Source organism: Varanus komodoensis, unplaced genomic scaffold (genome assembly GCF_004798865.1).
Source record: "Varanus komodoensis strain SLA01 unplaced genomic scaffold, ASM479886v1 scaffold144, whole genome shotgun sequence".
In the NCBI taxonomy this organism is placed as follows: domain Eukaryota; kingdom Metazoa; phylum Chordata; class Lepidosauria; order Squamata; family Varanidae; genus Varanus; species Varanus komodoensis.
The window spans coordinates 220,577-231,889 of record NW_025335418.1 but is presented as its reverse complement, the minus strand read 5'-3'; the positions used below and the strand labels follow the sequence as shown (position 1 = coordinate 231,889).

The 11,313-nt window shown below is 46.6% G+C and overlaps 1 protein-coding gene across 1 annotated transcript; it reads right to left on the bottom strand.

Moving 5' to 3' along the window:
* Nucleotides 1-560: 560 nt before the first annotated feature.
* On the bottom strand, nucleotides 561-10,841 carry LOC123020211 (vomeronasal type-2 receptor 26-like). Its single transcript, XM_044423647.1, has 5 exons — nucleotides 10,630-10,841; nucleotides 9,838-10,081; nucleotides 9,065-9,196; nucleotides 3,557-3,683; nucleotides 561-1,465 (listed from the first exon to the last, which is right to left on the bottom strand). Exons 1-5 carry the CDS (start codon nucleotides 10,839-10,841, stop codon nucleotides 561-563), a joined length of 1,620 nt encoding a protein of 539 aa, XP_044279582.1.
* Nucleotides 10,842-11,313: the final 472 nt, after the last annotated feature.

Sequence of the window (11,313 nt, the reverse complement as noted above, 5' to 3'; positions counted from 1 at the left end):
AAATTAAAAAAAAAATGCATTCCTGATAAACGGTGTGGATGCACCATTTTGAAAAACAAAACAAAAAACTATAAAGAATTGTACAATTAATTGAACATTTGGAAAAGCTTTGCATTAAAGTCTCAGTAGATCTGGGAAGGGAGATTTAGGCTCCTCCAAAGTATATGGCAACAGTACTCCTTGGATAGAAAACTGGTTTATGAAATGAGACACTGCACTCCTGCGTCCATCTCAACTTCATGTCCATAATGATTTTTCTGGTGAAATTTTGAAAGATGACATGGAAATGTCAAAGACTATAAACAGAAACCATTACCAGAAAAAAGACAAGATACAACACAAAGCTTAGAAAATTAAATTAAAGTGGGAAGAGATCTTGCCTGGTGAATCCCCATGTTTGATACAGAGACACTTAATTCCCAGTACTGAAAATTGCAAAATACTTTAATTTATTGGATTGTCTGCTGTATTTCTATGCTGCACATGTACCAAAATTGGACTGATGGGAGGGTTTACAATTGTAAAATTTTTGAATGTTCGATGAACAACACAGATACAAATTATGCTTTGCTCTTCATCATGAGATATTCCTTGGTATTCAGGTCAGGCCTCACTAGAATAATGTAGCACTTGGGGAGGAAGATACAGCCCAGCAGCCCAGCGCTGGAGGCCAAGATGGAGAAGATCTGCAAGGCCACCATGTACTTGCCCCTCGTGCTCAGGTAGGTGGGCACGAAGGAGACCCAGACGCTGCAGAAGACCAGCATGCTGAAGGTGATCAGCTTGGCCTCGTTGAAGGCCCCAGGCAGCTTCCTGGCCAGGAAGGCCACTGTGAAGCAGATGGCAGCCAGGAAACCCATGTTGCCAAGAGCAGCATAGAACATGATCACAGAGCCTTCATTGCACTGCAGGATGATCTGCCCAGCCTGGGAGTGTATGTCAGAGTCAGGGAATGGGGGTGAGGTACTGAGCCAGATGGTGGAGAGAACAACTTGCACACTGGAGCATGAGGTGACTATGGAGTTGGCCAGACCCTTCCCTAACCAGGTCCTTGCCCAGTTTCCTGGCTTAGTGGCCAGGAAGGCCAGCACCACAGTGACTGTTTTTGCCAGGAGGGAGGATATGGCCACTGAGAAGATGATACTGAAGGCTGTTTGTCGTAGGAGGCAGGTGATTCTTCTCGGTTGGCCAATGAAAAGGAAAGAGCTTGTCGAGCAAAGCAGGAGGGAGATAAGGAGGATGTAGGAAAGGTCCCGGTTGTTGGCCTTGACGACTGGGGTTTCTTGGAATTTCCTGAAGATTCCCAGTATTGTTCCTGTGGCAATGGCTTGAAGGAGAGCCAAGCAAGTGAGGGACATCCCCAAATATTCTGCATAGGACAGGAAGGTGATAACTTTGGGGATGCACTGATCCCGGGAATTGTTTGGATGCTGGTCTTCTGGACACTTCATGCATTTTTCTGCATCTGAAAAGAGAGACATCTCCATTATAGCATGAGCAGTTCCTACTGTTTGTATTCAATCCTCAGGGTCCTCACCTCAACTGAGCATAAACACCATGCACTTTTCAAAACCCACATGTCATCCTCATTGTAACTTGGGAATGTGGAATCTCTGTTGGACTCGAGCATTGTAGGGCTTCCCTGAAGGGGTTGTCACTCAGAGCCAAGACAGCTATTTTGTTCTGGTTCTGGGCATTGCCAACCAATCTTTCAAATAGTTTGCAAGGAATAAGTGCACTTGAATGGATTCAATGTCCATCCAAAGCATGCCTAGCAAAGCTTGGGGTGTGTCTCCAAACCTTATTCAGCTTTCTCCTCTCGCTTCCTTTTGCCACCTTGCCTGTTAGCCGGGCAGATGAGGCTTCCCTGGTAGGGCAGATCTCTATGCTCTGAAGAATGGCTGCCAAGGAGACTTCATTGAAAGACTTTCATCTCTGAGCTGCACCTTTGAGACACCCTTCTGCTGCCCATGCCTGTCCCCTTGAATCAAGGTGTTTTACTAGAAAGCAGGGTGGGACACTCCATGTTCCATACTAATGTATCCTCTGCAGCCCATACAGACCTCCTTAAGAATGCAGGGGCTCAGTTTGTCAAGTGGCCCAGAATCCACACATGAGAGCCCCTTCTGCGACATTTCAAAATAACTCTTTGTATCTGTGCAGGGTGCAATAAGCAGTTGTGCTAGCTTAAGAAGCTGAAGGTGATCCCCGCCCACAACAATATTTTCCCTTCAAGCCAGGAACTCTGCCCAGTATACGTACAAACTGCAATTCCACAAGAGACGTTGTGGTTCAGAGATGCCATACTTGCAAGTACAGTCCAGAGCAGGCTAGACACTCCTGGATCATCCTTCTCAGCTTAGCACCCATAGAGAGGAAGGGGGAATTCTGCAGTGGGCAAAGCATGGAAGGCTTGCAGCCCACTTGCTGCAGTGTTTAAACCCGTGGGACTGGACCTGGGTGGTCCTGTTATGGTCCCTGTGCAGCTGTGAAGTTCACTGGGTTTCACTGGGCCAGCCACAGATCATTGGCCCAAGTCCCCTGATAGGAAAGAAAATTATGTCAGCTGCTCTGAGTCCCTTGAAAGGAAAAGGGGCTAGATATATATCAGCTAAATGAATAAATGAGTGAATACATATGGTGACAACAACATACTCCATGTTTGGTATACAGGACTGCACATTCAATACTGTGCTTTTCATGCCTAGTTTACACCCCTCAGCAGAACAAATAGCATTGTGGAGTTTCCCCACCCATCATGGACTGCAGAGAAAACTCACTCCAAGTGCAGAAACTGCTGGAGCCCAGCATGCACTGCTGAGGAACAGGCCTCATGTCCTCCTTCACAAACCTCCTGGTCATGCCTGATTCCCCACCCTTACATGTAAGCTCATCATAGCGTGCATTATCCTCTGGTCTGAGGAACCCACCCAAGCACCCTTCCCATGGGGAAGCCGCATAGTGGCTTCAAGGGGAGAATGTCTTTTTCAGCTCCTCCGTATAAGCCTGGAGAAGTTCTAAAAGGTCACATCTCTCAGCAATTCCCATTCTCACAACCCACCTCGGTGCTTCTGCAGGAGCAGCTCAGGGAGCGGTGAGTTCCCCTGGAGCAGGAGAGAAATGACCACTGAAACAGTTCAGGTTGGAGTGCCCAGGGTGTCAGAAGGGATAGTGTGGATGGGAAAAACTTTGTACCATGACAAAACACCACCTGCATGATGGGAAGGATATTTTTTGGAGAGATGGGCACAGGAAGAGGGGCAATTGCTGGGTAATGCGGCGCTTCCCAGCATACTCATGAAGGGAAAACATGTCTCTGTTGCACAGTGGGCTCCTATGAAATTGGTTGCTGAAGCAATGGGGTAATTAGGGCTCTGAGATGCCAAGAGCACCACATAGGATTTGTCTGATCAAACAATTTCAAGACTGATTATGATTTTCTGCTCTGATGCTGCAGAAACAACATAGCACTCTGGGGTTGTATGCCCATGACCTCATAAGATGACCAACCCTCTTCCATCCTCATGAGCCATTCCTTTTTCTCCAAATTACTCACCTTCCCGAGTGGAGATGGTCCCTTCTTTGCATGGAATGCAGTCATAGCAGCAAATGGGCTGGCCTTCCCGAGCCACTTTGAAGAATCCCGGGCGGCAGCTCTCCACACACCTGGATTTTGGTAGCGGCTGATCACAGAGGGAAGGAGCATCACGGGAAATTGGTTAGGGCTGTTGCAGCTGTGTGGGGGAGAAAGAGCTGGAAAGGGTGAAGAGGAACAGACCCACAGGATGCAACTGATTCCATCAGTACAGCTAATTCTGCAAAGCTGACTGTGGTGCTGGGGGATTGGGGCTCTGCACCAGGGCACTTTGCCATGGAGTTCTGCAGGGTTCCATTATATCCCACATGCTCTTAACCTCTACATGAAACAACTGGAAGAGGTCATCTAGAGGTTTAGGGTGCAGAGTCACCTGGATGCGAATGACACGTAGCTTGACCTCTCATTTACATCCAGACCACTTGAGACAGTGGCTGTCATTAACCGGTGCTTGGACATTTAATGAGTTGGATGAGGGCCAATATATTGAGGCTCAAGTCAGATGAAATGGATGTCCAGTCACTAGGTGGTTTAGCCCAACTGGTGAGTAACATCTGCCGTTCTCCAGATGGGATTGCACTCCACCTAAAGGAAACAGTGCACAGTGTGGGAGTGCTCCTCAATCCAGAGCTGTCCCTGGACTCTCATGTAGCAGCAGTAGCAAGGAGTGCCTGTTCCATCTTTGGCTGGTTCCCATGACCTGGACAATCACTGCCTAGCAAGAGTGACCCATGTTATGCCAACTTCCCAACTGGATTCTTGTAATGCACTCTACGAGGGGCTGTCCTTGGAGATGATCCAGATACTTCAGTTGGTTCAGAACGTGGATGCCAGGATATTAACGGATGCTGGGAAGTGTTCACATTTAGTGCCGGCCCTCTATCCTCTACACTGGCTACCCATTGAAGTCCGAGCACAATTTAAGTTGCTGCAGAAGACCTATAAAGCCCTAAATGGCTTGGGTCCTGGATCCTTGAAGGAGTTCCTTCTCCCCTATGTCCCCTCACACCCCTTGATTCTGAGTAAGAGGCCCTCCTCAGGGGCCCGTACTTGAGAGGGATCTGGATTGTGAGTACCTAGGGGAATGCCTTATCTGCAGTGGCACTCCAAATGAGGAACATGCTCCCCAGAGAAGTCCACCTTGTGCCAATGCTTCTTTCCTTTCAGCGTCACGTAAAGCCATTTTTATTCTCCCAGGAGCTTAAGTGTAAACTTGGTTTTTTTAGTAAGTGTATATTTTTACATTGGGTTCAAGGCAAACTGTTATTCTTATTTCTGTTTTTTGGATTAAATGGCTGTCAATGTCCTGAGACATCTAAGCATGGAACGGTATAGAAAAGTAAATTTAAAAAAGAAAATTCTGTTTGACATTGTCTCCCAGCTATATACAGTAGAAACATAGAAACAGAGCGAGTCAGAAGGGGTCTCCTGGGCCATTTAGTCTGACCCCCGGCTCCAGCCAGCTCTGCTCATGACATGCCCACCGCATGTTAGTTAAGAAATTTGAGATTATGACTGGATGAAGGGAAGGGTTTACCTGATCTTGCCATTCGGGCCATGCAACGGGATCTTGGTCAATGGTGAACTTGGGGCCAGGCAATCCCCGTCTTTCTAGACTCCCAACCTTGACTCTTACAACTGTCCTGTTGGGAAACCTCACCCAGCTCACAAGGTCCAAGTCAGCTGAAAGTTCTGCATTCTCATCCATATACACCTCATCAATGGAATGATTGTGGAACTGGGGGTCACTCAGAAAAGGATGCAGCTGAAAAGGCAGAGAAAGCACAAGCATCATGGAATCAAGAATCCACATGGCATGCCTCACAATTGCCATTTTGACTCATGGTACTTCCAGGTTCTTGTACTGGTCATGTTCTGTATGATGAAGACAGATTCTGATTTCCTCCCTGGATGCCCTGAGTCCTCTTCATGAACGTTGGAAAGAGATCTTGTTAGGTGCATACACTTATGTTTGTAATCTGGGCCAGGGCGGAGGCCAACCAAATGGGAGGCCAGCACTTCCAGGGGAACAGAGGCTGCCATCCTTCACAAACCTGTCTGGGAGTTCACTGAGTGGCGCTCAGTTGGATTCATGCCTGAGCAGGCTCACAGGAGGTCTGATTGAATTATACAATCATTGAAAAAATTTCAAAATACTGACAATATTTTGTAGGCAAGGTGTCTTTCAGAAAATCTGAATTCTTGCCTCAAGAAACAAGTTGGGCAATTTATTTGGAAGAATAAGATTGAGGCAGAAAACTACCATATCATGATAAATGCTAAGTGGAATGTGCACTGTCATCACATCTTCCTGAAACATTCCCAATTTGCTTTTCCATGGTTTCACCTTCATCTTCTTCTTGACTTGATGGTCTTCCAAAACTGAAACTACAATGCTCCTCTTATTTCCTTCTCCTTTCCTGTTAATCCTGATGATCTCAAAGGGACACTTGCTTTCTTATTTTGAAAGTCCTAGATCAACAAAGACAAATTCCTGTGCTCTGCCTGGCTGGGAATCATAATACTATCCTGGAATTAGGAATCCAGGTCGATTCACAGCTAAGTGTGCACTCAGTGCAGGCTGTCACTCAGGTGGGTGTAGGTGTTTAAACACATTTTGCCATGTGATCTGAGCCAGCCAAGATAGCAAGCCCTGCTTTCTTCCTGACAAACAACCAAACGACTTTGTAGCACCATCGTTGGTTCCCTGTGACAACTTTGCCCAGCATTTTAGGGATAAAATCACTCAGATTTGTCACAAGCTGGGCTCCACAATTGTAGCACCAGTATGGGAGGTGTCCAAAGTGCCGACTTCTCTATCTTTGTTGGATGAGTTTCAGGTGTTGCTGACTGGGGATGTTAACAAAATGCTTGGACTTGTCCAACCTACCACCTGTTCACTCGACCCCTGCCCTTCATGGCTGCTCATCAGAGCCCAGGATGGGATGCTCACCTGTGTCCAAGTGGCAGTTAGTGTCTCCATGAGGGAGGGTTTTGTTCCCACCCCTGGAAGGAGACAGTGATTAGCCCCCCCACCCCGAAGAGAGCAAACCCTGGCCCAGAGTTTGCCACCAAGTATAGACTGGTGGTTAACAATGCCTTCTAGAGCAAGGTGCTCAAGCAAATGCTGGCTGGAGTATTCCAAGCTCTCTTGGTGGAAATTGACCCATCGGATTTGTTTCAATCTGGCTTAAGGCCTGGTTTTGGGAAAGAAACTTCTTTGTCACCCTGTATGATGCCTGTGCAGGGAGAGGGACAGGGACGTGTGTCCTTGTTGCTTCTGCTGGTCCTCCCAGCAGCTTTGGATTCCATCGATCATGGTATCCTCTGCATAAGCTGCCTGAGTTCGGCATTGGAGGGACTGGTCTGGAATGGTTCCACTCCTTCTTGACTGATTTTTTCCAGAAGATTGTGGGATTTTGGCTCTACACCATGGAAGCTTTGCCATGGAGTTCCACAAGTTCCTCTTTATCCTGCATGCTTTTTAACTTCTACATGAAACTGCTGGGAAAGGTCATCTGGAGATTTGGGCTCAGGTCTACCTCTCTTTTACATTGAGTCCAAGTGAGGCAGTGGAGGTGCTGAACTGGTGCCTAGCCAGGGTGTTGAGCTGGATGAGGGCCAATAAATTGAAGCTTAATCCAGACAGGATGGAGATCCTGCTGGTTGGTGTTTTGCCCCCTGGGTTTCCAAACCTTTTCTGGATGGTGTTGCACTCACCTAATGGACATGGTGTGCAGTTTGGGACTGCTTCTCAATCCGGAGCTGTCCCTCAAATCCCAGGTGGCGGCAGTGGCAAGGAGCACTTTCCTTCAGGTTCAGCTATTTTATCAGCTGCACACCATCTGGATGGCCAGTGTCCAGCAGCGGTGACCCATGCACTGAAAACTTCCAGATGGAACTAATGGAATGGGCTCTAGATGGGGCTGCACTTGAACATGCTCCTGATACATCAACTGGTTAAGAGTAGAGCTGCCAGTTTTTTAACAGGGACTTCCAGGTATGAACACAACGCCAGTAATTTTCCACCTAAACTGGCTACCAGTTGAAGTCCCAGCCCAATTAAAGGTGCTGGTGGTGACCTATAGAGGCCTAAATGGCTTAGGCCCTTGTTACTTTCAGGAGTGGCTCCTTCCATATTTGCCTGCCAACCCCTTAATATCTGGGGCAGAGGCCCTTCTCTGGGAGCACTTCCTGAAGGAGATTAGGAGGGTGACTACTCAGAAAAGAGCCCCTCTCAAGTGGTTCCCTGACACTAGAATTCTGTATTCTCTCTGTATTCTTTTCAGTGCCAGGCTAAAACCTTTGTTTTCTCCCAATATTTTAAGAACTGATTGTTTTAATGGGATTTTATTGTTGACTGAACATTTCATTTGAACACTGGGCTTTCTTTTATTTAAATTTTCTTATTTTTAAGCCATCCCAAGACCACAGTAAGGGACAGTCTAGACAATTTTACAATAAATAAAGATATCAAGAATAAGTGAAGAAATCAATTATTTCATTCTGGGTTGTGAAATGTAGCTTGCTCACCATGGATAGTTCTCTTGGACTAAGGGAATATGATAACCCATGTTTCAAGAACAAGTCAAGAGCTGGAGGAACTTGAGCTAGCAACAATGGCTGGGGCCGTAACAAGTGGGTTTCTGGAAGCCAGGAGGAGGGCTAAGTTGAGGGAGCTTGCCCAGAGAAAAGTACATTTCATAGAGTCCTATTTCAAGGCAAGTAGTTCAGAACTGAACATTCTATGATCAGTTGCAATCTTTGAGTAGCCTAAGGAAATACCTGCCATGCCTGCAGCCTTTGCATGTCCAGCCTGTGTCCCCTTTCCTTCTGCAGCCTCTTGAATCTGGTGATTAAAGCCACATTCAAAGCGCGGGCCACAGCCTGGATGGTGCTGTAAGTGACGAAGCTGTCCGGAGAATTGGCTCTCACTGTGTCTGCAGTGGGCAGGGCCTCCCATTGCTCCTTCTCCCTGCACCTTCTCCACCCTTTCACTGATTGCACATGGTTTGAATACTCACACCTGAATTTTGATTCTACAAGCCTCTTCAGAACCCTAGAAAAATCTATGAAATGCTTAAAGTCTGTCCTTGGAGTTTTTTCTAGAGTGAAGGAGAAATACATATAGACATGCTTGAAATGCACATTAGAAATGGACAAGAAAAAGGAGAAGTCCCACAGCATTGTGGTGATGAAGATTTTCCCTGCTAAACGTTTAATTGATCTTTTAGCTGCTGCTTCTACCATCTGTATGGCATAGGTGTAGAAATTCATCTCTACAAAATAAACGTAGACATTGGGTTCCAGCAGCTTCATCCTTTCCACATGAGAGAGGGTAAAATAACCCGATTTCATTTCTGAGAAGCTGTGTGAAAAAATCACACAAATGCCATTCCTGAGGAGCTCCACTTGCATGGTTCTCATGAAATTAATTCCATTTTCAGTATCCACAGAAAGCACACCAACCATTGTCCATCTGAAATGCAGCAGCAGTTTGACAATCCCTGGCTTCTGGATGCTGTCTTCAGGGACCATCCGGTAGAGAAAGGAGGACTGAGTTTTGTCACTCACGACCTTCGAAGAGAAATAATACGTAACCTGGGAAAGAAAGGGAGAGACTGATGGATAATTTCATTTCAGCACCAAGTCCGTGTTCTACATCTCATGGGCCGAAGTCACTGAACATGTAATTATCTGCATGGAACAACACTCATTAATATTCATGAAGAAAGAAACTGTTTAAGAATTGTAAGATTACAATACTTTAAAATGGATGTGCTGAGCACCCTGAACTGTTGAGCTTCTTCTGAGTTTTCATCCTGGAACCAAGTTCCCAAAATTTCCTACCACTTTTCCTGAAGTCAGGGCAGAATTGGTTTTTAGGGATGGTCTAACAGGATTAACTTGTACCCGTTTCTGGTGCCCTTTCCTTTCTGACTTCTATGCATGGGAAAGAAAAGGAATCTTTCCTTGGTGCTCATGAGATGGTTGACACTGAAGTACAGCATTGTTGACTCCAGACAAAGAGGATTGTTCTGACAATGCCAAATGCATCCCTGCTGCTCAGTCTGGGGGCTTGCACCATTTCCATCCCATATTTGAATAGAATATTCTTTTGTCCTTGAAATATTCTTTAAAAATATTTGCTTTCCCCACACAGCTCCTGGAATTGCTTTCCCTAAGCCCCCCACCTGTGGGATTTTGTAGATGCCTAGCATGTTGGAAAGCTGCATGGAGACGTCAGATTCCAGTTCTTCAAGGACGGCCAGAAGATGGTTTTGCCTTCCACACTTGTAGTTGGGAACATGGGCCTGCGTGGTTGATAGAAGGTCTACAGCTGCATCAGATGTCAGTCTAGCATCAGAAAGGGTGTCATAGACATTGTAGCCCAGGGTGATGTTGGGCAAGAGCCTGGGATTCTCATTTACCTCATGGATGGCAAGGAGGATGGGTATGATTTTCAACTGAGATTTGCCTGTCCACCTGAAAGAAAGAACATGCTTTGGTCACCCTGCCCTCCCACTCCTCGTGAAATTCACAGCTCTCATGGCTGCTCCATCTGCTGCCACTTGAGGTTGTATCACTCTCTGCTTCTCAGTCTTTCCACTCACACGGATCCCATCCTAAAGCTCAAAGTCCAAGTGCAACTTCATATACAACTGCTGGTAGGGAGTTTTGTGCATGGGTGGCATGTTTTCAATTGAAGCCAATATCCATCCTGCATTATGTAACACACACAGCACAGTTGGGCATTCCAGAGCTGGAGCCAAACACAGCCATCTCTGTGTGAAAGAGAAATGCATGCCTGGACAGTAGAAACAATGGTAAGGTGGATCACGTTCTCCAACCTGGAGCCCTGACTCTGTCCCTGAGAATTGTTGGCCAGGGGATTTGTGGGTGGCATGTTCCTGGGGAAGAAGACAGCTTTGAGAAATTGCACAAGAATTTGTGCTAAATTGTGCACCAAAAGTTGTGCTGTCTGGCTGCCCATGGCACTCTATCACATCATGTGAGCCAGGCCAATGACTTACCGATCCTCCACATTCGAGGCAGGTCTGTTGAATGTGTGTGGTCTTAAATCGAACCACTCTGCAGAGACGGTGGCACTGAAGATGAAGTCTCCTGGCCGGTAATAATTGCTTGGCTGCAGTTCATCCTGCTCCCACCTCCAGGGGCATTTGGCCTCCCGCATCTCACAGGAGCCTTCTTCAGAGAGCAGCAGCAGGAGGAAAAAGAGTCTCATTCTGGTTGTTCTTCCCCCTTTTAAAGAATTATAGGAATAATTAGGAAGAGGAATGCAATACCCCCAGGAAGAACAATGGTTCACCAGAGGGGGAACAAGAGAAGTCACTGGCCCAAGGACCTCCTGCCTTGCCAGAAAGCTTCTGTAAAGCTCTGAGTGGACGAGAAGCATTTACATGCCTCCTCCTTTGTGCCTGGATGCAAGACACACCTCCACCTGCTCTGCAACCTCCTCCTTACATCAGTGGACTGCGATGTGGTATTTTGGGCCAGGAGTTCCCAGGAGGTTCAGCAAAAATGCCAAGAATTCATGATGATTTGCATAATTAGAAAGTTACAAAGTTGAAACCCTCTGTAAATTCCTGAATGTTTTGCAAGCGAGCAGCTGGAGAAAAACAAGTATTTGAGCCATCACTGCTGCTGCTCCTTCCTAGGAACCAGGATCAAAGTATTCTTGTCTTGGGTGTGCACTT

What these genes read in the sequence shown, in the direction of transcription:
- LOC123020211 (XM_044423647.1), bottom strand. Translation starts at nt 10,841, where the DNA reads ATGAGACTCTTTTTCCTCCTGCTGCTGCTCTCTGAAGAAGGCTCCTGT. An exon ending in TTGAAGAACTGGAATCTGAC is followed by an intron (nt 9,197 to 9,837) that starts GTCTCCATGCAG and finishes TTTCTTTCCCAG; the next exon opens with GTTACGTATTATTTCTCTTC. An exon ending in GACCATCTCCACTCGGGAAG is followed by an intron (nt 1,466 to 3,556) that starts GTGAGTAATTTG and finishes CTCTCTTTTCAG; the next exon opens with ATGCAGAAAAATGCATGAAG.